At 45.4% G+C, this 27876-nt stretch overlaps 1 protein-coding gene across 4 annotated transcripts in view; it reads right to left on the reverse strand.

Moving 5' to 3' along the window:
- SNX29 (sorting nexin 29) overlaps positions 1–27876 on the reverse strand; it is a 593868-nt gene that overhangs the window by 365772 nt on the left and 200220 nt on the right. For 3 of the 4 annotated variants that reach the window (XM_032145365.2, XM_032145366.2, XM_058433797.1), the window contains exon 14: positions 8728–8810. In XM_032145365.2, the coding sequence (XP_032001256.1) occupies positions 8728–8810 (83 nt within the window). Of the gene's footprint in view, positions 1–8727; positions 8811–27876 lie in introns of those variants that run through there. The other variant, XM_058433798.1, reaches the window with a different exon arrangement.

Genomic DNA, 27876 nt, shown 5'->3' on the forward strand with positions numbered 1-27876 from the left:
AAGGTGGGCGGATCACTTGAGGCCAGGAGTTTGAAACCAGTCTGGCCAACATGGCAAAACCCAGTCTCTACTAAAAATACAAAAATTAGCCAGGCATGGTGGTGCACACCTGTAATCCCAGCTACCTGGGAGGCTAAGGTAGGAGAATCGCTTGAACTCAGGAGGCAGAGATTATAATGAGCTGAGATCACCCCACCACAATCTGCCCGTCATCTCTCCACGCTCCAAACCATCACAGAGTGAGGACATTATATTTTACCCCCCTACAACCCGTGAGTTTCACAGGGAATACCTGCCTGCCCATTTGTCAATAAACAACTAAATTTATCTAAAGCCCTCTTTTTCCCATTAGTAAACTGAGATTTTCAGGAGAAGCCAAAAGCACCTTATATAAAGGGGCAGCTACAACATGGTCTCTCCATCGCAACTGGTGCCTCCAATGTAAATGACACCACAATGTACCTGTGCAGGAAAGACCTTTTAACAGCCCCTAACAAAGCTAAGTACATCTCCAAGGTGCAACCTAGTAGTGCAAGGATCTCCATAAATGCAGAAATAAATGAGTAACAAGTGACAGTCTTTTTTTTTTTTTTTTTTTTTTTAAAGAGACGGTCTCACTCTACCGCCCAAGCTACAGTGCAGTAGCACGGCATCATGGCTCAGTGCACTCTCAACCTTGCGGGCTCAAGCGATCCTCCCACCTCAGCCTCCCAAAGAGCTGGGACTATAGTCGTGCACCAGCCCACCTGGCCAATTTTTTTTTTAATTGTTTGTAGAGACGAGGTCTTGCTCCGTCATCCAGACTACATTGCAGTGGCACAATCACGGCTCACTGAAGGCTCCTGCCCAGGCTGGTCTTGAACTCCTGGGCTCAAGCAATCATCCTGACTCAGCCTCCCAAAGTGCTGGGGGCTATAGGTGTGAGCCACCACGCCCAGCCAAGTGACTCTGTATATCTGAGAGACATGTTGCTAGCACATTCTTGGACACCCTTCCTACCATAGACCGTCACAACCTATCAGGCATTCCTTCTGAGACTCCAAGAGCACAAACCCCAAAGCAAGCTCTTTCTGAAGAGCCACACAAATGAATGAGAAGATGGAGACCCCATGCCTCTGAGTGCCCCAGTAGGGACAGCAGAGCTGGCCGACCGGCTACCACAACTCAATGCTCCCCCCTTCCACTGGGTAGAGTTCTTGTGCAAAGCAGCTGCCCAGCCAGAGAGAACACTTCCAAGACCCCTCTGCACCCAGGTGGGACTGTATGACTAGCCCTCACCATGGAATGTGAGCAGAGCGGTGTGGTCACTTCTGGAACAAAGGAGAATGATAATCATCTCCCCACTCTTAAGTGGTATGGAATGTTGTTTCCCCAAACTTGTTTCCCTTCTCAGGGAATGCTCTTTCAATCTACATCAACATCTCTGTGACTCTGAAATCACTCCTGAGAGTCACTTGGGTAGACCCCAGTAACAAGTTTTTATTAAGCACTTGTTGTGTAAAAAGAAAAAACCTGCAAGTTTCTAAGTCCCAGACCGTGGCCCCTATGTGGTCACACGGTCTAGCAGAGTAGACAGGCACAAGACGTGACCACAAAATAACCCATACTAGCAAAAGGCAAATGCCAGACTCTGCTTACTGCTGGTAGCAAGCACCACAGGGGTTTAGCAAATTGAAAGATCCAGGTAATTAGATTTCTTTCAGGTGACAGGAGAAGAGCTGAATCTTACCATAAATGCAGCATCTGGCCTGAGCAAGCATCAGGGAAGTGGAGTTTCTAGGAGAGGACACTGGATGAGCCAAGAGTGGGGTCGTAAAGTGGTTGTGATGGGGGCACATGAGACAAACACAACAGCAAAGCAGCTTTGTGATGAGCAGTGTGAGCGAGACACTGCGGTGGAACAGGAAGGGTCGGGAACGGAGATGACAATTAACACCCACAGCAGATTCTTGCGGGGGCAGGGATTAGGGCACACTAAAGGCACTGGGTTCACTCGCACAGTGGTGGTGAACAGCTTCCATTGAACCTCCCTGGTTTTTGTTTTTTATTTTATTTTATTTTTTAGACGGAGTTTCACTCTTTCACCTAGGCTAGAGTGAAGTGGTACGATCTTGGCTCACTGCAACCTTCGCCTCCCAGGTTCAAGCGATTCTCCTGCCTCAGTCTCCCTAGTAACTAGGATTACAGGCACCCACCACCTCACCTAGCTAATTTTTGCATTTTTAGTAGAGATAGGGTTTCACCATGTTGGTCAAGCTGGTCTCGAACTCCTGACCTCAGGTGATCCACCCGTCTTGGCCTCCCAAAATGCTGGGATTACAGGCATGAGCAACCGTGCTTGGCCTAACCTCCCTGGTCTTAACTCAATGGTACCTATATGAAGAGACAAATTCTGAGGCTAAATCTGGATTCAAGAAGAAAAGTGCACCTTGATTAATTTACAATGTCAACTACTGGCCAAGAATCAGAGAGTGTAAGCACATTTGCTGACCCTGAACTTCATTAATTGGAAAGTGATATCCTCCAAGGCAGTGGTTCCAAACACTGCACTCCAACCTGCACACTGGAATCATTTGGGAAGCTTTAAAAAAAAAACAACAAAAAAACCCTCATTCCCACTACTGATTTTTGGGTATCGGTGAGGCCAAGCATTGGGATTTTTAAAAATTTCCCAGGTGGGCCGGGCGCAGTGGCTCATGCCTGTAATCCCAGCACTTTGGGAGGCTGAGGCAGGCAGATCATGAGGTCAGGAGATCGAGACTACGGTGAAACCCCGTCTCTACTAAAAATACAAAAAAGAATTAGCCAGGCATGGTGGCAGGCGCCTGTAGTCCCAGCTACTCGGGAGGCTGAGGCAGGAAAATGGCGTGAACCTGGGAGGCAGAGCTTGCAGTGAGCCAAGATCGTGCCACTGCACTCCAGTATGGCCGACAGAGTGAGACTCCGTCTCCCAAAAAAAAAAAAAAAAATTTCCCAGGTGACTCCATTAAAAGCCAGTACTAGGAACCACTGCTCTGTGAGATGAAGAGATGGAAAGACGGGACAGTGAGAGAAGCTCCTCTCCTGCTGGGCCTACCAGAAAGACTAAAGCTACAGCTGCTGGCAACCTCTTGCCGGCCCAAGGAGAACACCTGGCTGAGAAGGCGGCCAGCACACAGTGAGGGATGGGAGCGCCCGGGTACTGACTCATGGGAGCTAACTGTGTGTATCTCTTTCCTACTCTGCAAACAGTGACACTGTGTTGGCAGAGTCTGGAATCAGACATAGAAGGAGGATTTACAACACTATGGAAATCTGCAAACATTCTAAATCAGGGCTTTTTTTTTTTTTCAGAGAGCTATTTGTTAGACATTTACCAGCACATCACTCCCAACAATGAAAAAAATAAGAGTTGAGAAACTGAAGAAAGAAAGAAAAAACTTCTGATGATATTGTTTGAGCCCCTGGATCAAACCATCCCTGAAGGCAGATACTCCTGGACTTCTCTTTTATTTGCTTAAGACAGATTAAATCAGATTGTATGACTCTTGTCATCACAAGAGCTCTGAATGATGCAACCAGGGCACGGTCGAGGTCACATGCTAATCGTGGTCACTAAAAGCAAAAACACATGATCACATGATCAGGAGAATCCAGTTGGAGGCACAACTGAAAGATGCAGTTACACAGGGGTGACGCACAGTATTTGGGTGGCCCCACAAGGTAGGTCTATGAATTTGTCCACTACTAGGCTCTCCACAGCTGCAACGGATCTGGAATCAACTAAAGGCCATGAGATCCAATAGCAACCAACAGCTCCTATTTTATTTATATTCCTTTATGTTATAAACATTTACAGAGCATATATCATGATCAAGCACTGTGCAGGCACTTTCAACACAGCAGGGGAAAAGACATGCCAAGATCCCTGCTCTTGTGGACTGTACGGTGCAAGGTGGAACACTAGGAAGAAACAAGCAAGAACATCAATGACCAAGATACTTTGAGGGCCTGTTAAGTGCTGTCATGAAAAGACAGAGATGGAATGAGAGAGGCGGCACAAGGTAAGACAGGGCAGTCAAGAAGAGGTGGCATCTGAATGGAGACATGCATGGCAAGGTGGAAGAGCCACACAGAGACCAGGGAAGAGTGTCCCTTCACAGGGGCAGCATATGCAAAGGGCCTGAGGCAGGAACCAGTCTGGCATGTTTGACGATCAGCCTAAAGGCCAGTGTGGGTGGGGTGGAGACAGAAAGAGGGAGGGTGGTGGGAGATGAGGTTGGAACTTAGGGAAGAGCCAGATCACAAGCACTGAAGGCCATCATCAAGAAGTCAGGACTGGAAAACCATGAACGGTAAACAGCAGAGTGATGGGATTTATGAGGTTCCATGTTTACTCCACTTGGGACACACACACACACACACACAGCCAGCTTTGGTGGATTGTTATTCCTTGCAACCGAAGACTGCCTCAAACAAAGACATCTTTGCCTCTGTGCTCACTGGGAGTGGAAACAGCAGGCCGTGCACGTAGAGATGCCCTGAAGTCTGCAATGGTTCGGGAAAAAAAGAATAAAAAGTTACCCTGCAAGCTCCCCTGACACACTGTGGGCTCTAGGAATCATCTAGCCCACGACTATCCATCTTCACTGAATCAGCCTTCTAAACTGCCCTGCCCCATTCTTTGGAAGGCCGGGGAAACTGACACCCCAGCCAGAGCATAAAACACACACGGGTGTGGAATCAGGGATCGCTGGACTCATCCCAGGGAAACTGACACCCCAGTGAGAGCACGAAGCACACATGGGTGTGGAGCCGGGAATCGCTGGGCTCACCCCAGGGAAACTAACACCCCAAAGCACAAAGCACACGCAGGTGTGGAATCAGGGATTCCTGGACTCACCCCAGGGAAACTGATACCCCAGTGACAGCACAAAGCACACATGGGTGTGGAGCCGGGAATCCCTGAGCACACCACACAGCAGCAAAGACACGACACACCAGACAGGCTGATGACTTCCCAATTTTTTGCTTCTCTTGTTTCTGAGAACAAACTTTGTAAATTGCTCCCAAGCCTCCCTCATCTGTCAAGTTCCTCCCACTCAGTCTCCTGCCCTTGCTGCCGATTATTTTGATGGCCACCAGCGATGGTCGATTCCTTCTCCTTCTCTCCCTGGGCTGACTGCAGATTAATTAAATGGGGATGCCGAGGAGAGCTCACAGCTTTAAAATCCATTGCTATGGAACAGGAGTACGCTATGGTGGCCAGGAATAGTTATGACAGTGGAGTGTCCAGTAAGAGGGGAGGTAGGAGGAAAAGCCTTACATCGCAGGAGCAGACACCGTACTTGGAAAGACAATTCCACAGAAATAATCGCCCTTTACAAGGACGAACAGGTCTGTATCCAGGAAAGAGGTAATAATTTGCCATAGAACACATGAGCTATAGAAAACTAATCAAGCTTGACAACAGGAGCAGGGGAGGCTGGCGGAATGACTGCTCCTATTACCAAAAACTCCAGGGTGGGACTGTCACGCCAGGTATAGCTGGATTCAGGGGCCCTGAAGACAGAATCAGAGCTCACTTTCTCTCCGCCTTTCAGCTCAGCTGCTCTTTTTGTGTGACGGCCTCATTCCCAACCTCCATGTGGAGACAAGCTGACTACAGCGGCCCCAGTCTCCCAGCCTAACAGGAAAGCAAGAATTCTTGTTGAATGTGTACTAACGCCCTGAAATCTAGCCAGAGGATCTCCTCGTCTTATAAGTGATCTCCTGCTTTCATAAGTGAAATTTCCCTACACTGGCTCTGTGGAGAGGAGAAAGGGTGTCCAACGCCATTAACAACACAATTAATCAAATGACCAGTAAGAATTACAACGAAGTGGAATTGCCAGGCAAGTTCCTGGTAGATATGGCAGCCCTTGCACCAGGGTTCTAACGCTAGAGGAAGAGCACAAAGAATTTGCCCTAAGGTGAGAGATTCAAAAGCGCAAATAAAAGTGTAAGCTTCTGGCAAATCTGACATCACCAAGGAAAAACAGCACTTGAGAGGCAAATAACCCAATCTCACTTCTGGACCACACTGGGGAAGAAAAAGAAAACAAAAAAAAAAAACTTTCCATTAGATAATGAAGCCACCCAAATTCCAGTCCTTATTTTGCTGCTTAAATAATGATTTTCTTGGAGGGACTAGATCATTCTTCTAAAAAGAAAAAAAAAAAGGGTGGGAATCTGAAATTTGATATCTGTAAAATTAAAGGTTGCCAATGTCTATTCTAAAAGTTCATTTTTTTAAGCTGTTTTGTTTAAATCCTGGAGGCTTTTTCCATAAGAATATAATAATGCATGAGTAAGAGACTGCTGCTAGGTGGAGTCGCCATACGCACGTAACCATCTCTGCTCGAATTCATGTAAGAGTTGTCACAACTACATCCTGAAATGGCTCAGATCCAGCTGTGGCTCAAGACACTCAGGATCGGTCTGGGGAAATGGACCTTCAGCTGCTATGAAAAACCATTCTGTACACTGTAGGTTCCATATGCCCATTCTCCCCAAATGGGAGTGTAGCACTGAGGTTTTCAAATCAAAAGCAAGCCCAGTGGTGCTTCTTTTTAACCCGACTTTAATGGTCTTTTTGTACTGAATCCAAGTTCTGTGTAAGTAACTTGTAGATTTCACAAAAGGTGGTGGTGCTGTCCACAGGTCACCTGCATTAGAGTCACATATCTAGACGTCCAAATCTACAGCCTCATCCTAAGTCCACTGGAGTAACTCCCAGAGGCAGTGTCCTGGAAAGAGGCATATTTAATGGGCTCCCCAGGCAATTCCTTTGCACAGTAAAGTTAAAAGAATTTTATAATGCAAAGAACCAGAGGTTTGGAGAAAAATGCCTGAGTTCATTTCCACCACAGACACATGTACCAGCCCCTTAAGCTCTCCTAAGCCTCTAATGACAAACTTTAAAATAATGGAAAAATACCTACTCATCACAAGGTTACTGAGTCAAATCAGAGTACATGTGAACTTGCTTGGAACGGTTGTAAAGGGCTAGACAAATACTATTCATTCCAAGCATGTAATGAATGTAGTGAATGACTAAAAAGCCAGTTGCTGGGGAAACAGAGATGAGATGTAAAAACTTGGGAGACCAACATATGAATAATTCTGTATAATGAAATGAATTCAGGGCCATAATAGCAATATCTGTATGAAAAGGGCATGAGCCCACACAGAAAGATGATTAATTCTGCACTGATAACTCCAGAATGACCACAGTCACTGACCCAAATATGAATGAAGCAAGGCATGTTATCAAATAGTATCACCAATAAGCTGATCCTGATCAAATGGGAACCAAAAGAAATATACATGCTTCAAAAACATTCACATCTTTATGCCATTACTAAATAAGCCATAGCCAGATTCCATTCCTGTCTCCATCACACAAAACAACAACAACCATTTATTATAAGCCAGGTACCATACTAGAAACTCTGCATTCATTGTTTTGGAAAATCCTCACGATGCTCTCATGATACTGGTGTGATGTCCTGGTATGTGTGGGAAAATAATTCCAAGGAGTCAGGTGGTCATGGGTGAGCATGAATTCAGTGCAGGTTTGGTTAACTCTGAAGACATGTGGGCTGGGAGTGGCGGCTCACGCCTGTAATCCCAGCACTTTGGGAGGCCGAGGCGGGCGGATCACCTGAGGTCAGGAGTTCAAGACAAACCTGGCCAACATGGTGAAACCCCATCTCTACTAAAAATACAAAAATTAGCTGGGCATGGTGGCAGATGCCTGTAATTCCAGCTACTCGGGAGGCTGAGACAGGAGAATCGCTTGAACCCAGGAAGCTGAAGTTGTAGTGAGCCGAGACTGCGCCACTGCACTCCATCCTGGGCAGCAGAGTGAGACTCTGTCTCCAAAAAAAAAAAAAAAAAAAAAAGACATGTGAATGTGGGGAATACCCACCATTTGTTAAAATGTCCACACTCTATGAGCTTGTCTTTAAGGAAATTTTGTTACGGTCTTTTGGCTGAGGGCTGCAAGACACATCAGCCAGAGTTAAAGATCCTTTCTTCGGGCTGCCCTGAGAAATATTTTAGGAGATTTTAGAAGCAGCACACGGCCCCACCTCATTTGGCAAGATTTTCATGATTGTTCTTCTGTCTACTGGAATTTCTGATTAATAATAACAATAATAATAGCTAAAATTTATCCAGCATTTATTCTGTGGTAGGCATTATGCTAAGATGTCTACACGGATTGCCTCATGAGGTAGGTGCTATCAACCAACCTCATTGTACAGATGAAAAAACTGAGGTGTAGAGAGATTAGAAAACCTAACCAGAGCTGGAATTCGAACCTGATCAGCCTAAGTCCACCACTCTGATTCTCTGCCATCTTGGCTTCCTGTTGCTTGCGCCCGTGGCCTGCTGTGACTTCATCATACCACAAGGTTCACCACCATGGAACTGTCTCAAGACTCTGGACATAAAATTCTCTAAGTACACAAATCAATAAGACTGTTGCTAATAGTCTAGCAAGTGAGTCTTACAATATTAGTTATGCATGTTGCAGGAATAGGCATCAGGTTTTCCATCTGATTTTCTGGAACCCTGAGCAGCACCATTATTCTAATGCATCCACATACGCACTCGTCACATGTTGAGTGTCTATCACGTGTCATGTACAGGTGTTAATGAAAAGCCCGGCCCCTCCCAACCCGGGCTCAGGCACCCCCTCACCTTCAGCTGTTTGACCTTCTCTTTTCAGCATCTGGACAGCTCCTACATATTTCTTCAGCTGGACTTTGAGCACCTCGTTCTCTCTGCAGGTACAAGAATGTTAAAAAATATATATTTAAAAAGTGACAGTGTGGACCCACAGGAGGGGGCAGGGGTGGGTGGTGAATCTGTGTAAAGAAAAGCACAATTTGCATCTTATAAATGTTAATATATTCTCATGGTTTAGAGATCATCACGGGAGAAGGCTGTGTTACCTTGGGCATGTCTGCAGAGTACCTTTAAGAACTGTTCTTTCATGAGACAGATAAGCACCACTGGTTCCAGTGTCCACAAATTCAGAATGCAGACATAGGCTGTGCTTAGGCTGTTTGAAGCTACCCATCTATCAGGTGCCTATTCAGTGTCAGGAACTCTAGTCTTCTCTCCATTTACAGAAGCATGTACTGATTACTGTGCATTCACCCTGGGGAATGCTCTTGATATCTTTATCAACTCTGACTTGTATTAAACACTTATTATTTGCCAGGCATCATGTCAAGTGTTTGTATAGAATCTCCTTGAATCATTCCAAGGCACTAACACAACCCTCATTTTACAGATAAGGAGATTGAGGCATAAAGAGAAGCAGTTGGACCAAGTCCACATCCAGCCCTATGTAAGATTACACTATGGAACATTAGACTAAGGAACACAGAACCCAGGGTATGACAGGACCCCACCTGCTGAACTCACTCCCCAGGTACGGTGGCCGACAAAGGAATGTGAGGACCAAGGGGGAAAAACTGCCATTTGTTGAGTATTTAGACTTTACATATGTCTCTTTGAACCAAGCATGCATCCACTCATTCATTCATCCATCTGTCATTCAGCGGAAAGATGCTTCATTCAGTAGAAAAATGCAGAGTGGCCTGCAATATTCTCCACATTTTACAGGAGAAGAGTTGGACAAATAAGGTTTCTGACCAAGGTTGCCAGTAAAACTCACTAGTAAGATCTGAACCCAGGTTTCCCTGCCCCCGAGACCCACAAGGACTCTTGGCCATCTCCTTTGAGATTCAGACTTGGTTTCTGACCAGCTCTACCAGAGGGAGGTGCCTCTTACACATTCTCTATTTCTGCCCCCACCCCCTACACCTCAGGTCTTGAGTCTAAGTGCCTTTAAATCTGCTAGAATATTTTTTCTTTCCTTGCAATGAGAAGAGCTGAAGACTGGGTTCTTTCTGTGATTATAAAAATAAAAAATGCTCATTGCAAAAAATCAGAACACATTTACGAAGAAATGCAAAAACATGCTAAGACCCCAACACCTTGAAATAAACCCCATTAACATTTTTATATCCATCCCATTATTTCTCTAGGTGCACACACACATCCTAAATAACTTTAGGGGGATGAAACACCCTTCACAATGCTTTAATTTTTGTGTGAATGTTTGAAGGCTTTTTTCCCTTATTTACTGTTCCACTCAACACTACTCCACGGTAACCAATGGCAAAAACCTAGTATATACCTTTCAGGCCTTCCTCCATGCTCTGACAATCACTACCAACTGAATACACTCAGAGTCTCTATGACAGGATAGTATAAATGTTTCTGAGACTGGTCGTCTCACTTAATAATGCACCACAGTAAGCCTCTCATTCAGACTATTTATGGATGGAAATACCACCCACTGCAACAGATACGCCAAACACTGACTTAGTTGAAAAACTTGAGACTGCTCATCCCTGGTGCCGAGTGTCTGTTTTCAATGCATCTGACTACATCTCAGCCCACGACAACAGCACTTTCTTTGTATTTTGCTTCTCTGTGCTGTATTGTGGCAGAAAAAAAAAAATCAGGATCAAACTTAGACACTACCGTAGACTTAAGTATCACCTGAGAACTCGACGTTTGTCTCTGAAGCTCTGGAGAAAGTAAACCACAAGGGAGTCCCTTCATTATCCCCTCGTCCTAGACTAAGCCTGTCATGGATGCCTCCACAGGTGTCTGCACTTTTCCCATCTGTGACATGAATCACAAATGTTTGAAACAAAATAACAAGCCCTTAAAATGTCTGTGGGAGACAAAATCTCCCCGATGGGGACTGTACAGCACGTTTGTTTTTGTTGGTTTTGTTTTTGAAATGCAGTCTCACTCTGTCGCCCAGGCTGGAGTGCAGCAGCATGATCTCGGCTCACTGCAACCTCTGCCTCCTAGGTTAAAGCAATTCTCCTGCCTCAGCTTCCCAAGTAGCTGGGATTACAGGCGCACACCCCCATGACCAGCTAATTTTTGTATTTTTAGTAGAGATGGGGTTTCACCATGTTGGCCAGGCTGGTCTTGAACTCCTGAGCTTAAGTGATCCACCCACCTCAGCCTTCCCAAGTGCTGGGATTACAGGTGTGAGCCACCGCGCCCAGCCTGTAGAGCATGTTTTCTAGGATTCCTTTAGCCAGAGCCTCATCGCCCAGCCCAGCCTACTCCCAATCTCCACATGTGAATTCAAGTCACATATCATAAAACCAGGGAAAGACATTTATACACATTTCTAAACAACAGTTCATGGAAGAACATTTTCCAAGAGGCCGCATGACCAACAGAAGTCATGTCAGTGTTTGGCAGTCAGGTCTCCTCTCATTTGCTGCCAGCCATTGAGCCGATCCTCAGCTTCCCTGTTCATCTTCAACTCTGTGGCCAGCACTGAAATGTTTCAGGTGGCTGCTTTTCTTCTGGTTTGAAGAAATCTTCTAATACCGTGTTAAGATCCCATCTAAAAATCACACCTGGCTGGGTGCGGTGGCTCACACCCGTAATCCCAGTACTCCGGGAGGCCAAGGCAGGTGAATCACCTGAGGCCAAGAGCTCAAGATTAGCCTGGCCAGCATGGTGAAACCCCATCTCTACTGAAAATACAAAAATAAGCTGCGCATGGTGGCATGTGCCTGTAGTCCCAGCTACTAAGGAGGCTGAGGCAGAACAATCGCTTGAACCCGGGAGGCAGAGGTTGCAGTGAGCCAAGATCACGCCACCGCACTCCAGCCTCGCGACAGAGTGAGAACTCCATCTCAAAAAAAAAGAAAAAAGAAAAGGTGTTGCCAATGTGGACTGTGGCAGAGTTGTACATTTGAGATGTTTACACCTTCCTTGAAATCCCTCCTATGAAGTGGGAAGCAGCACAGCACCAAGACCCCGTTAGAGGTAAAAGCTGTGCCTCATTCCCAGAGATCCATACGTATGTAGTGGGAAACATGCTTTTTAATCTGCAACACATGAGCACCTGCCTCTGAGTAGGGCACTTAAGATTCGAGGTGTGGCAGACATGCTCACATTTTATCTACACAGTAACCCTACAAAACAGGTTATTATTGCTGACATTTTTCTTACTACCTTCATTTTACACATGAAAAAACTGAAGACCAGGCGTGGTGGCTCATGCCACCTGCCTGGGGAGGCCAAGGCAGGCCGATCACGTGAGCCCAGGACAACAGCCTGGGCAACATGGTGAAACCCCATCTCTACAAAAAAATACAAAGATTAGCTGGGTGTGGTGGCATGCACCTGTAGTCCCAGCTACTTGGGAGGCTGAGGTGGGAGGATCGTTTGAGCCTGGAAGGCGGATGTTGCAGTGAACAAAGATCCAACCTGGGTGACAGAGTAAGACCTTGTCTCAAAAAAAAAAAAAAAAAAAAAAAAGAAAGAAAAGAAAAGAAACTGAGGTTCAACGAGGCTAAATGAACTATCCAAAAACTCACAACCAGCAAAGGCAGAGCCACAGTTCACTTCAGCCTCTCCATGTCTATGTCCCTCTCCTCTCTGCCACACACTTGGTGTCTCATTAGATCCCCAGCAACACATCATGAGGCTGGTTTTACTGTGCCCGTTTTGCAGATGGGAAATTTGAGGCCCAGAGAGCCTAACACACACTCCAACCTGGGATTTAAACACATTATCTTTTAACTTCAAAGTCTCCTATTACATTATATACGTTTAGAGAATTAAGTGAACAGGGCAACATTGAAAACGTAAGGCCTTGAAAAATTCCATGAGAAAACGTGTACTCGTCAGCGCAGGTCTGCAGAATCTCTTGGGTGGTTAAGACTCCTGTGCAGATGTGAACAGGATCCTCCTGACCAGCTAGCTTTGCTAAGAGAGGCTAAGGAACTTTCCTCGAGTTATGGAGCTCAAGCTTCTGCTGCCAACCCCCTTAGGCATCTCATAAATGTAAGCAGTTGGTCACAGGTGAGCTTTAGGAAATATGAATTGACAGCCTCAAGAACTGTAACCTTCTGACCCAGCAACTCCACTTCTAAGAAACTGTATTCAGAAAAGAAAGAGAAGTCTCAAAACCACATGCGAGAGGATGCTTTGAATATAAAAGAAAGAAACTGGTTGCAAGTTAATTGTCTGATAATGTAGCACTGGATGGAAAAGTTATGGTGCCTCCTCCTATAATAGGGTGCTATAGGACTGTCAAAGCTACGATAAATATGCATGCTTATCCCCAAGAATGAATATATATATATACACATACATACATACACATACTCACACTGATATACCATTAACTGAATGCAGCAGAGTACAGAGTATATTTACTCTAACCCTTTAAATCTATTCAGATGGATATATTTGCACTGGAAATGTATGGACCACAATGTTAACAGTGCTCAGTTCTATGTGATAAAATTAATTGGAAATTTTTCTTTAATTTTTCAACAATGCACTTTACTAGAGCACTTTTTAAAATGTATTAAGAGGTTAGAAATACTCACTCCCAGGCCAGATGCAGTGGCTCACGTCTGCAATCCCAGCACTTTGGGAGACCGAGGTGAGTGGATCACCTGAGGTCAGGAGTTTGAGACCAGCCTGGCCAACATGGTGAAACCCTGTCTCTACTAAAAATAGAAAAATGAGCTAGGCCTGGTGGTGCACGCCTGTAATCCCAGCTGCTCAGGAGGCTGAAACACAAGAATCGCTTGAACCTGGGAGGCGGAGCTTGCACTGAGCCAAGATCATACCACTGCACTCCAGCCTAGGTGACAGAGTGAGATGCCTTCTTGAAAAAAAAAAAAAAAAAAAAAAACCTACCCACCTCCAAATGCTATAGTAACATCAAACCTAAAGATGAAAGGCTGAATATTTTCCCCCAAAGACTGAGAATGAGGCAAGCAATTCTTCCCTCACCACTCCTATCAGCACAGTAGATTCTAGCTGGTGAAATAAGGCCCTCCCCACCCAAAAAAACACATACAGGTTAGGAAGGAAGGACTAAAACTTTCCCTCTTCACAAGTGACATGACTATCTGCAAAGGTAATCCCAAGAACTGATGAAAATGGCCACAGAATAACCGAGTTTTTCAAGGTCACAGAACACAGGGTCAAATGTAAACATTAACTGTATTTCTATACACTACCAATGAACAATCAGAAGGTAAATTACTTTTAAAAAGGATCATTTATAACAGCTCCAAAAGATGAAATACATTCATATAAATCTAACAAAATGTGTCCAGGATCTGCATGCTGAAAACTACAAAATACTAACAAAAGAAATCAAAGAAGAGCTAAATACCTGGAGATACCAGGTTCATGGCTCAGAAGACTCAAAAGAATTAAGATGTCAATTATCCCCACATTGATCTATAAATTTAATGAAAGCCCAATCAAAATCCTAGCAGTATTTTTTATATAGACTAGCAGATTATAACATTCATATGGAAAAACAAAGAAACTAAAATAGCCGAAATCATTTTTGAAAAAGCAGCACAAAGCAGGAAGACTCACACTGCCCAATTTTAGAACTTCCTGTAAAGCTACAGCCCTCAAGCCAATGTCACATAGGCAAAACGACAGACACACAAGAACAAGACAGACACAGAATCAGGGAATAAACCCATACACACAGTCAAGCAATGTGATGAAGGTAGGAAGGCAATTCTGGAGAAAGGACAGTCTTTTCCACACATAATTTTGGAACAACAAGACATTCATAAGCAAAAAAAAATAAACTTCAACCAATACTCACACCTTATACAAATATTAATTAAAATTGGACCACAAAGAAATGTAATTTAAAACTATAAAAGGTTTAGAAGAAAAGGTCAGAGAAAATCATGCCTAACCTGAGTTAGACAAAGAAGAGTTCTTAGATATAACACTAAGAACATCATCCAGAGTAGAAAAAAGAGTTTAACTGGATTTGCTCTGTGAAAGACTTTTTTTTTTTGGAAGACGGAGTTTCACTCTTGTTGCCCAGGCTGGAGTGCAATGGTGCGATCTCAGCTCACTGCAACCTTCACCTCCTGGGTTCAAGTGATTCTCCTGCCTCAGATCCCAAGTAGCTGGGATTACCAGCACGCACCACCACGCCTGGCTAATTTTTTTATTTTCAGTAGAGACGGGGTTTTGCCATGTTGGTCAGGCTGGTCTCAAACTCTTGTAATGGAGTTAGAAACTCCTGTCCTGGAATGTAAGTAATGGAATGCTTACTCATCAATAAAAAGGAATGCACTATTGATACATGCAACAACTTAGATGAAACCCAAAAACATTATGCTAAATGTTTTGGGTGCAGTGGCACATTCCTGTAATTGCAGCACTTAGGGAGGCTGAGACAGGAGGATCACCTGAGCCTAGAAGTTTGAGACTAGCCTGGGCAATATAGCAAGACCACATCTCTATAAAAAAAATTTTTTTAGGCCGGGCACAGTGGCTTACGCCTGTAATCCCAGCACTTTGGGAGGCCGAGGCAGGTGGATCACCTGAGGTCAGGAGTTCGAGACCAGCCTGGCCAACATGGTGAAACCCGGCCTCTACTAAAAATACAAAAATTACCCAGGCATGGTGGGAGGCACCTGTAATCCCAGCTACTTGGGAGCTGAGGCAGGAAAACTGCTTGAACCCGGAAGGCAGAGGTTGCAGTGAGCCGAGATCGCACCATTGCACTCCAGCCTGGGTGAAAGTGAGACCTTGTCTCAATAAACAAATAAATGAACTAAAATTAACTTAAAAATTAGCTGGACATGGTGACATGTGCCTGTAGTCCCAGCTTCTCCAGAGGCTGAGGCAGGAGGATCACTTGAGCACAGGAGTTGCAGGCTGCAGTGAGCTGTGATCGCACCATTGCACTCCAGCCTGGGCAACAGAGCAAGACTGCAATTCACAAACAAAAAAATAAATTAAAAAGGTGTTAATCAAGGGAATGCAGACTTGCTGTGTGGAAAAGGCAAATGGAGTCAGGGGTGGAAAAAGAAGAAGCCGGAAGATAGGAGGCCATTACAGTCACCCAGGAAAGAAACGATGGTGGCTAGAACTGAGAGGATCGAAGTGGTAGCCGTGGAGATGGAGACAAGTATTCAAATATTCGCCTGTCCAATTCTAGAAAGCCTTGCCAACTCCCTCCCACTCCCAGCCCCAAACACGCCTGCTGGCTACCCTGCGGATTTCTTTAAAAGCATAGGAACGAAAGCAAATCATTGAGTAGGTGGCAAGTACCTCTCAAACAGCTTCCAACGACTGCAATAATTAATGTTTGTAAGTCAAAGCAATTATGCCTGCCCCAATGTCAGAGTAAACAACCAGCAACCCAGACAGCACTACTCAAAGGAAAATTACTCACAACAAAACTAACGAACCTCGTAAGTACATTTGGTAATTCTCAGGCATCAAAACACCACACTAAGACATACCTATGGGAATTATGCTTTTCCTAGATGCAAAAAAGCACAGCTCGAGGGGACCTCATGCCTACTGTCTAGTAGGTACTGAGTAGGCATCAACCATAACCACACCCAACTACAAGAAGAAGGTGGCCCAATGGCCAGGCTATCCAAGACCATGAGGACTCTCCCAAAATAGGCACCAATAAAAGGCAGGAAGGGAGGCATAAATCGCTTGGCTTTGTGGTGTTTGCAGCCACTCCTAAATCTTCAAAGGTCAAGTTCACTGCAAAATAAAACAGTCAATGTTGAAAAACCATTTTTCCCTAACTGTACATATTCCTGTTAGTCTCTTCTGACCCCAACTCCAACTCCGCCATCTTTTCTAAGGCATCAGAACTCCTTTAGCCTGTTGCTGCACTGAGCCTAACACGCATTCTTGCACTGCCCTTTACAGAACACTTTTGCCCTCACGCCCTCGAGTAATTGTCACCATGACAATGATGCTAGTAGCTACCACTTGTCCAGCACTGAGTTGGGGAGGAGAGAAGGGGAGAGGGGTAAGCAAAGCTTTTTAGATGCCTGCAGGCTGAGATACCTACAGAGGAGGTAAGTCATGTTCCTGGCAAGTGACAAGCTGACGAGTGGCAAAGCTGGGATTCACATCCAGACAGTGCAACTCCAGAGTGAAAACCGTACCAGTCCTCTACACCAGGGGTCCTCCATCAATGTGGCTGTCAGGAACCAGGCCGCACAGCAGGAGGTGACCGAGCAGTGACGGCGCGGTGAGCAAGCAGTGAGCAAGCATTACCACCTGAGCTCTCCCTCCTGTCAGATCAGCGGCAGCCTTAGATTCTCATAGGAGCACGAACCCTATTGTGAACTGGGCATGCAAGATCTAGGTTGCACACTCCCTATGAAAATCTAACGTCTGATGATATGAGGTGGAACAGTTTTATCCCAAAACCATTCCACCACCCCATCCTCATGGAAAAATTGTCTTCCATGAAACCAGTCCCTGGTGCCAAAAAGGTTGGGGACCACTGCTCTACACCATCTTTCTGAAACAATCAATCCTAAGAGGGCTGAAGGAATAAACCCAGCCAGCCAGCGCCTCTGGCACTGAGGGCATCAGGGCAAGAGGGAAAGCAAAAGATACCTTCCAGAGCACTTTCCCCCAGCGTCATCTTGGAAAGGCTCCTCCCGGGTTCTACCCAGGCTGCTGCCCCGCTACCCAATACACCATGCTCTCTAAGCTAGACCCGACTCCCCCCACTCCTCTTGCAGCTGTCAGGCTCCCAGAGTAGCTGAGACATCCACCTAAGACAGCCCCCGACCTCCACTCTGCGATTTGGCCAATCACAGCTCTTCCCTGTTGCCCATACCAGCCAAGCTGTTTCTGCCACATGTGTCTTTGCTAAGGTTGATCTGATTCTGTCTGCAACTCTCCCATCTGCCCCAGGCCCCTGGTGAACAGCTGCAAATTTTGCAAGTATCTCCTCAAAGGCCCTCTTCTCTCTGAAGTCCTTCCTGCCAACCCTGCCTCCACCACGTGGAGCTTGTGACACCTCCCTCCTCTGCCCCCAGCATAGTCCAGACAACCTTCTCTCTTAACAAGTCTCACACTTTAATACCCCTGGCCTGTGCTCACCTTCCCCTATCTAGAGTATGAGATCCTTGAGGACAGTGGCCGTGTCTTATTTTTCTCTGTACCATGAAACATTGCCCTCGTCCATAAGGAAATGGAGGCTCAGTGTGGTTAGTGACCGGCCAAGGTCAATCAGGAGTGGAAGTGGAATTAACATCGGAGCAACTCCAAAGCCTCTACCCTCCAGCACTAGGCCAGGGTCCTTCCAGATGCGGTCAGAGGATGGAGGATCTCTATAATGAAGAGAGCAGAGGAGCTTCTCCAGAAAGCAAATCTCCCCATAACCCTGCCTTTCCATTCCCAAGCAATTCAGCCCAAAGCTATTAGAGATTAGTTAACTTACAAGGGGATGGATCAATAACTAAATATATTACAGATAACTGGAGCCAGGTATCTTGTTATTGGAGAAGAGAATAACAAATACATCAAGTAAGAAAGTGAGAAGTCAATGGTGATGTTGGACTGGGATTGAAGACATCAGTGTGAACTTACAGGCCCACTTCAAAAGGACACAGAAGCCAGCTCATAAAAGTTCCCACTGATAAATAGGATGGTTGGGATGGATTCATCTTATAGTCCACTATTATCACTGTTTTGATGCTCGGATGCTCTGAGACGATCCGGGCATGAAAACAGTGACAGTAACGCATTATAAGCTGAATAAAATAGAAACTGATGAATTCAAAATTAATTAATGGAAAATTTAATCCATAACAGGATATTTAGAGCTCAAAACCCTCCCTACAAAATATGTATTAATTGAAAAGGGGAAACTCCACAGTGAAGGAGCATAACAGACATCATTTTAATCAGAGGATCAAAGTTAACATAGGAATGGAAAAAATTGAAACCACGCACCACCCACCAGGATGCACTAAAAAGATGCACGGCCTCTGTAACATTCCTACAAAGGTGCATAAACTGAATCTAATCAAAAGGAAACATCAAGCAAACCAAAGGCACAGACATTCTGCACAATAAACTGGCCTATCATCTTCAAAAATGTCAAGGTCATGAAAGCCAAGAAAAGAGACAACTGTTCTAGCCTGAAGAGGCATGAAAATCACATGCAATGTGTCATTCTGGACTCAATCATTTTGCAAGAAAAGACAGTGCTGGGACTACTGGTTAAAGCTGAGCATAAAGTGATTAGACAGCAGAAATGTGTCGATGTTAATTTTCTAATTCTGATTGTTATATTGTTATTACAAAGGAGAATGTTTTGCTTGTAGGAAACACATTAACAGATTCAGGGGTGAAAAATTAAAAAGTAAAAAGCAGATTCCCAGGCCCCTCTCTGTAATCACCCTCTTAGGGTGAAGCCTGGAGTCTGTATTTTGGCAAGCCTCCAGGACACTTCTGGGCCACTCTGGCACCTGAGAGCCACTCCCTGCCATGTGCCCTCCTGCCATATCACAATCATAACGATTACTGCTCATAACCCTGTTCAGAAAACAGTGGTACCTCCCACGTACAAGAAGTCTGGGTAACTTTTCCTTTCCTTCCGGTTTTCTCTAATAAGACAGGGCAAGGGCTGCCAGGGGACTCAAATTCCAGGATGTCTGCATTCCTCCTTGGCTGTTCTCTGGATTAAGCTGTGTGGCATCTCATTTCTGCCAGCTGGAGGGGGTGGAGAACGGAGCTGTAAAAAGCTTGTTTGATTTTTAGTGCTCTCTCCTCCGTTACCGTCATTGCACTATTTATTTTATAAACCCCATCTCATTAGCCACCTGGTAAATCCCACTCAGAATGTCACAATGGCCCCTGCACTGCACATCCAGAGCCAGGGAAACAGCCCAAACAACTCGTCACTCAAGAAGGTAATTAATTACAGATGACATACACCCAAAATATCCTGGGAGCAATGGAAAAATCACAGGGTTCCAAACTTAATAGCCGGAATCATACTTGTCAGTCCCTCACTCAAAACTTACATAAGTTACTCCTCTGGCACCAAGAAGGCAGCTCACTTCAGCCCTTTGTGCCATTAAAAAGTGTTTGCTTGGAGGTCAGACAACCCTGATGGGAATGCTTGCTCTGCCTCTATGTGACCTTGGGCAAGTTGCTTAACCTCTCTGAGCCCCAGTTTAGCATTTATAAAATGGGATGATGAAAGTATCTACCTTCAGAAACTACAGAGAGAATTAAAATAAGTATGGGTGTGTATAAATAAAGTGTCTGGCATATGGTAAGTATTAAACAAATGTTAGCGGTTATTAATTCATTGTCAGCATCATCATTATTCATAAATTGCAAACCAGGGCTCCAGTGTCATCATATTCCAAATCAAGGAGGACTATTTTCTCCCAGGGAGTGAGCACTAGGGAAACACTTGGAATAATGCTCAAATTATCACCTGGACATATTTCAACCTCAGGCATCAAATGACTGAGTCCTCTTCCCCAGCTCATCCCCGAGCTAACTCCTAGGGCATGGTGGATTCAACCTCACCACTTCAGAAAATAATTATCCAATTTCCCTCAGCTGCATCAGGTCCCTCGAGGGATGCAGGATTTCCCTAAATAATGGGAAGGTGAGGGAGCCTCTCATGGACTGAACTGGGCTTTCATGGAAGCCAGTGTGGAATACCCTAATGTACCAATGTGACAACTCACCTTTTGGAGGAGTGAATGTAGCAGTACCACTGCATGAAGAGGTACATAAACACAACTCTGGCAACCCAAATAAACACCTTCAAAAAAAGGGGGTTGGGGGGGGAGAACAGGCAAGAGAAACTACTATGAAATAGAAAATTATATCCCGACAGGCCCCAAGAAGAATACGGAGCAGCAGATGGAGAGAACACAACTGGGAGCCTATCCTGGATTTTTTTTTTAAACAGAGTCTCGCTCTGTCACCCAGGCTGGAGTGCAGTGGCATGATCTCGACTCACAGCAACCTCAGCCTCCTGGGTTCAAGCAATTCTCCTGCCTCAGCCTCCCAAGTAGCTGGGATTACAGGCATGCACACCCGGCTAATTTGGTAGTTTTAGTAGAGATGGGGTTTTGCCACGTTGGCCAGGCTGAAACTCCTGGCCTCAGGCAATCTACCCTCCTTGGTCTCCCAAAGTGCTGGGATTCCAGGCGTGAGCCACTGCGCCTGGCTCTATAACAGATCTTTCAGAGTCCCAGGCATAAAGGGGCAGGGCAGGTAACAGAAGAATGAAGCACGCCAGGGCGACACGTACAGGCGCATCTTGTGAATGGTGGAGGCCACAGCAAAGTAGAGAATGTGCACCCATTGTCCAGGACTCAAAACCAGGCAGACGGGAATATGGTCCTGTGTGGCCAGATCTTCTAACTCTTCAAGAGCAGCTGGAAGTCCGGATTCCTCTGGGACCCATCAGGTCTTTAACCAGTGATTCACTCATTTTTCAAACATCCCACGTGCCAAACAAAACACAGCTGTGAGCTACAGTCGGCCCCAGCCACTGAGTGCTACGTCTCTCTCGACTTTGACCTCTTGGCATTGAGTTTTGCCATCTGTCAGACCAGAAGTCTACTTGCTATAGTGTCTCTTTATTAGGCCAAAAGGAGATGGATTAAAAGCCTTGAGTTCCTGTCAGAAACACATAACCTGAACCTAATCATGAGGAAAGAGCTGACAAACCCAAACTGAGGGATGTTCTACCAAGCAAGTGGCCAGAAGAGGGACCCAGAAAAAAAGTCAAGGCCATGAAAGACAAGCTGTGGAGGTGTTCCCCAGATTAAAGAGACAGGACCCTTCAGGGAAATCCCTGCTCCTGGACTGGATCCCCACTCAGTCAGAGAGATTAGCCATGAAAGCTTTAATTGGCCCCACTGGTGAAATATGAACAGACTAAATATCACGTCATAATACTGCACCAGTGTTACATTTCCTGCATTTTATCATCACACTGCAGTCATGCAAGAAAGTATCCTTGTTCTTAGAAAATTGTGTACTTGAGTATTTAGGGGTAAATGGTCATGATGTTTGCAACTAATTCTTAACGAGATCAGGAAACATGTTTGTATGGATACACAGAGATATAGATACAGATAAATCTGTCTCCAATAGAGCAAAATATTAACTAGTCACTCTGCAGGAAGAGCACATGGGAGTTCCTTTTTTGTCCCTGCAATTCTTGAGCAAATCTCAGATTACTTCAAAATAAAGATTTTTTAAAAAAAGAAATTCCTTTAGAAATGAAAAGCTCCCAACAAATATACATATATATAGATTTATAATACTGGCCCATGCAGTAAGGGTTAAAAGGGTTAACTGAATAGCTCATAACTGGTACTATTAAAGCCAAGAAAATTTGTTTGGTCAATATAAATACAGCATATTAAATATTAAACAGTATCTGGGAATAACAAGACCCACCTACTATTATTACTTCAATAAATACTGGGGTTTTGAGGGGTGCAGTTCACCTGTCTCATCTGTGACAATTCCAGTAGAAGCACTGACAAAACCTAGGAAACACTTTGAGTGACATGTGGGAACAAGGAGGTACAATTGCTATTATCTTGCAACTTGCATCTGACCTCAAATGAGTCCCTTTCCTACAATGCAGAGGCATGGCATCTGGGGATTGCCACTGCTGCGCAGTTGTTGTTGCTGATAACGGCTGGAGGGTGAGATGTCCCGCATCTGAATACCAAGCTGAAAACTCAATTTGGCTCTTGCACAAGTCACAATAGTCTCATCAAACCTCGGCCTCTTGAGACTACAAGCAGAAACATGGACTGCGAATGCAGTAAGGATAAAAAGATAACAACAAAATACAACGAAGGGGGCCATGCAGCAGAGAGAGAGGAAGAGAGAAAGGTGATTGAAGGAGGGGGATCATCACCACGTACCCGACAGGAGAAACCCACCCCACTGCCCTGGCTGACTGAAACACACGTTTGCAGGGCGAGCCGGAGGAAGACAGAGAGGAGGGAGGGAAAGACGGTGGTTTTTAAATTCTGTGCAAATAATTAAAAATCAGGACATTTCCCTTAAAGAACTAGGTTTCTCTTGAAAAAGCCAAGTGTCCGACCACAAGGGGCCTGGGTACCCTCAGAGCAATCAGGGCTGGCACTAAGGACTTGATGCCCCTTTAGACCAGCCAAGTACCCCTCCAGTTCCCCCCAAAGATCCCTCCCCACTCCCTAGTCTCTCACATGTGGCTCATTTATTCACTTCCATTATCTACCTGGCCCCTGTAGGAATTCCAGTTTGAGATCCCCTACTGCATATATACTCTGGGAATCCTACAAATTCCACAGGCAGCTGTGGACTGGGAATCTCAGAACCAAAGAAAGGACAAGGTATAAAAATTAGGTGACCACAGGATTCTAAGTCCAGGTTCATACAAACAGCCTTTCCCGTGACAACTGATGGTTCGGCAATCACCACAGCAGAACTGCTATTGGCCCCCTCAAACACACACCTTGCCCTTGACACAAACCAGTCTCAAAGGATCTAGCCAAATGCACCACATTTCTGAGGAAACACAATGATTTTCCCCTTGACAGCTAATGACTGCAAGAGTTGATACAGCAAAAGGAAAACAAGACTCCCTCAAGCTGTCTGTCACTGCTGCTAGTCCACACTTGAGGACAACATGTTTCCACTATGTTCCATTCCAGCCCATGCCTTGGGGATGAATTATGGGAGAACTAGAGAAGGGATTTCTAGGGAGTGTCTGTTCTCTGGCCTCCAGGCTTCCAGTTCAAAACTCAAGAGAGCCAAGACAATGTACCTGGAAGCCTCTTAAGACCGCTTTTTGGGCGTGGTGGCGGGCGCCTGTAGTCCCAGCTACTCGGAGAGGCTGAGGCAAGAGAATGGCGTGAACCCGGGAGGTGGAGATTGCAGTGAGCCAAGATCGCGCCACTGCACTCCAGCCTGGGCGACAGAGCGAGACTCTGTCTCGGGAAAAAAAAAAAAAAAAGACGGCTTTTTACAGGTCAGTGCCCAAGCGTGAAAGGATTCTGTGGATTCCAGGAAGCTAACAAGGCATGGGGAGTTTGCAGGCCACGAGGGAACTGGATGCCATTTATTTACAAGGTAAATCAGAACTCTTGGAAATAAGGCTACCAGCAGGAGGCTGTAGGAGATCTCAACCTTTATTGCTTTTGTTTGTAACAAGGCTGTTCCTCAGCCATGACCTCATGAAAACCAACAACTCTGGGCCTGCCTAGTTTCTACAGCCCAACATTCAGCACAGTGCATGGCACGCAACTCAGCCTCGAGGACCATCTGATGACATCCAGCTGAAGCTAACATGCAAACCTTGTTAGGATCCTGACTTGGGAAGAAATGGCTATAAAAGACACTTTAGGAACAATCCGGGAACCGTGAATATGAACCGTATGTTAGATACTGTGGAATTACTGTCCTTTTTCTCCAGCATAATACTATTACAGAAAAGGAGTTCCGATCCAGACCCCAAGAGAGGGTTCTTGGATCTCACACAAGCAAGAACTTAGGGCGAGTCCATAAAGCGAAAGCAAGTTTATTAAGTAAAGGAATAAAAGCATGGCTACTCCATCGACAGAGCAGCCCCGAGGGCTGCCAGTGGCCCATTGTCATGGTTATTTCTTGATAACATGCTAAACACAGGGTGGGTACCCCCTTTTAGACCATACAGAGTAACTTCTTGATGTTGCCATGGCATTTGTAAACCATCATGGCACTGGTGGACTGTCACATAGCAGTGAGGATGACCAGAGGTCACTCTCATCGTCATCGTGGTTTTGGTGAGATTCAGCCGGCTTCTTTACTGCAAACTGTTCTACCAGCAAGGTCTTAGGACCTGTATCTTGTGCTGACCTCCTATCACATCCAGTGACTTAGACTGCCTTAACCATCTGGGAATGCAGCCTAGTAGTTTCAGCCTCATTCTACCTAGCCCCTATTTAAGATGGAATTGCTCTGGTTCAAATGCCTCTGAAATTAGTATGGGATAATGTAGGAGAACCTCCTTGTTCTTAGGAAAGAAGTGCACAAGAGTTCAGGGAAAAAGAATCATAATGTCTGAAACAACTTTCACATCGCTTAGGAAAAGTATATTTACAAACACACATACATATCTATACACAGTATGTATCTCTGTATGTTTGTGTTTATTCATTTGTTTATTTAGAAAAACACTGAGAAATATGCAAAAAAAAAAAAGTTGGTAAATCTAGGTGGAGGGTAGGTACATCCAAGTTTATAGTACTAGGACTTTTCAGCAGGTTTGAAATTTCTCAAATAAAAAGGAAATTTTAAAAAATACGAAGTATTTGGCTAGGTGCCATGGCTCATACCTGTAATCTCAGCACTTTGGGAGGCTAAGGTGGGAGGATCGCTTGAGCCCAGGAGTTCAAGACCAGCCTGAGCAACATAGAGAGACTCTGCCTCTAAAAAAAAATTTAAAAATTAGCCCAGTGTGGTGGCGAACGCCCACACTCCCAGCTACTTGGGAATCTGAGGCAGGAGGATTGCTTGATCCCAGGAGGCTGCGGCTGCAGTGAGCTATGATCTACTGCACTCCAACCTGGGTGACAAAGTGAGACCTTGTCTCTACCCCAACCATAAAAAAAGAAAGAAAGAAATCTTTGATGAATAAATAAATCCATATGCAAAGCTCACGATGTCCTTTTTTTTTTTTTTTTTTTGAGACAAGAGTCTCACTCTGTTGCCCAGGCTGGAGTGCAATGGTGCAATCTCAGCTCACTGCAACCTCCGCCTCCCAGGTTCAAGCGAGTCTCCTGCCTCAGCCTTCTGAGTAGCTGGGACTACAGGCGCCCACCACCACACCTGGCTAATGTTTTTTGCATTTTTAGTTTCACCATGTTGGTCAGGCTGGCCTTGAACTCCTGACCTCAAGTGATCCAACCGCCTCAGCCTCCAGAAGTGCTGGGAGGTGTAAGCCACTGCATCAGGCCTCATGATGACATTTCTATGTCCCAGTGAGGGTAAACAGATGAAACTCAGGCTAGAGGTAACTGGTTGCCGGGGGTGCGGAGCTCCTGCCACCTCAGTACTACCCTGAGTGCTGAAGGAATCACTGTCTCAGCCCTCCCAAGAACCAACCGCAGCACCCAGGCTGGGAAGCTCTGCTCTGAATGAGCAAGCGTTAGCAGCCATCAGAGTAATTACTTTTGTGAAGCAAAATGAGCTCTAATCCACTGTAATCAATTGGCCTATTACCAGCTGCCTGTTTGCCTTTAATTTCACCCTTGCTGGTAGCTTCCTTTCTTTGAGCTTTGTCCAGTGGGATTATTATTAAAGGGGGATTTATTAGTATTATTTTAAATGCCCATTTAGAAAGGGATTCTGGAAAGACGACAGTGACAGCAGCATAATTTTTTAATCTCTCAAAAATCCCCATAAAATAAAATAAAAAAAACCTAGGCTGGGCGCAGTGGCTCAGGCCTGTTATCCCAGCACTTTGGGAGAATGAAGCAGGCAGGTCACCTGAGGTCAGGAGTTCAAGACCAGTCTGGTCAACATGGCAAAACCCCATCTCTAATAAAAATACAAAAAAATTAGCCAGGCGTGGTGGCGCATGCCTGTAGTCCTAGCTACTTAGAACGGTGAGGCAGGAGAATCGCTTGAACCCTGGAGGCACAGGTTGTAGTAATCTGAGATTGCACCACTGCACTTCAGCCTGCGTGACAGAGTGAGACTCCGTCTCTAAAAAAAAAAAAAAAAAAGGCAGAAGCCCACAGACAGCATTTCTAACAAAGCTAGGTGACATGGTACCCACATAAACCCCAAAATATAAGCAGGCAAGGATAAAGTCACAGCCACAAGGCCTACATGGTATCTGCGTAGAACACAGAGATAAGTGACACATCTGATGAAAAGCCCTGAGAAGGACCCCCCTCAATCACCAACAGACCCCCCGCAAAATCACCGACAGGCCCCCAAATCACCAGCAGCCCCCTCCCCGCAAATCACCAACAGGTGCTCCTTGGAAGGAAAGTGAAAGGAAAAGAAATCTTGGGGCCCCCAAATCACTAAGCTAAAGGGAAAAGTCAAGGTGGGAACTGCTTAGGGCAAACCTGCCTCCCATTCTATTCAAAGTCACCCCTCTGCTCACTGAGCTGAATGCGTATCTGGTTGCCTCCCTTGGAGAGGTTAATCAGAAACTCAAAAGAATGCAACTGTTTGTCTCTAATCTACCTAGGACCTGGAAGCCCCGCTTGGAGTTGTCCCGCCTTCCAGACCGAACCAATGTTCATCTTACATGTGTTGATTGATGTCTCATGTCTCCCTAGAATGTATAAAACCCAACCGTGCTCTGACCACCTGGGGCACATGTCCTCAGGACCTCCTGAGTCTGTGTCATGGGCGTGCACCCTCAACCTTAGCAAAATAAACTTTCTAAATTAACTGAGGCCTGTCTCAGATATTCGAGGTTCATAAAAGCATGGTGGGCCACGTTGAGAAGCGCAGTAAAGCCAGGAGATTTTTCCCCTCCCCTAGCAGATGAGCACAAGGAGATCCACAGTAACCCAGGCCCACCTCCACTGACTCTCAAATCTGGACTGCCAGGACTCCCTTCCTGGACTGGGCCCTGCAGTGAGGTAAAAAGCTACAGGAGCAGAATCACAGCTTAGCAGGAGTGAGACATTAGAGAAGAGGGAAAAAGAAGATCCAGATGAAATGGGGGAGAAGAGCCAGGAAAGCTCAGAAGACAAGTTGCGGTATACCTAACACCACATGAAATCCACAGAAGAGAGAGTTCTGCTCCCTCTACCACGCCTCTCTCCTAAAGTTTCACTTCCTAACTACACATGAAGAGAATCAACAGGCCGGGCGTGGTGGCTCAAACCTGTAATCCCAGCACTTTGGGAGGCCGAGGCGGGCGGATCACAACGTCAGGAAATTGAGACCATCCTGGCTAACACGGTGAAA

The sequence above is a fragment of the Hylobates moloch genome, unplaced genomic scaffold (assembly GCF_009828535.3).
Source record: "Hylobates moloch isolate HMO894 unplaced genomic scaffold, HMol_V3 SCAFFOLD_23, whole genome shotgun sequence".
NCBI classification, from domain to species: Eukaryota; Metazoa; Chordata; class Mammalia; order Primates; family Hylobatidae; genus Hylobates; species Hylobates moloch.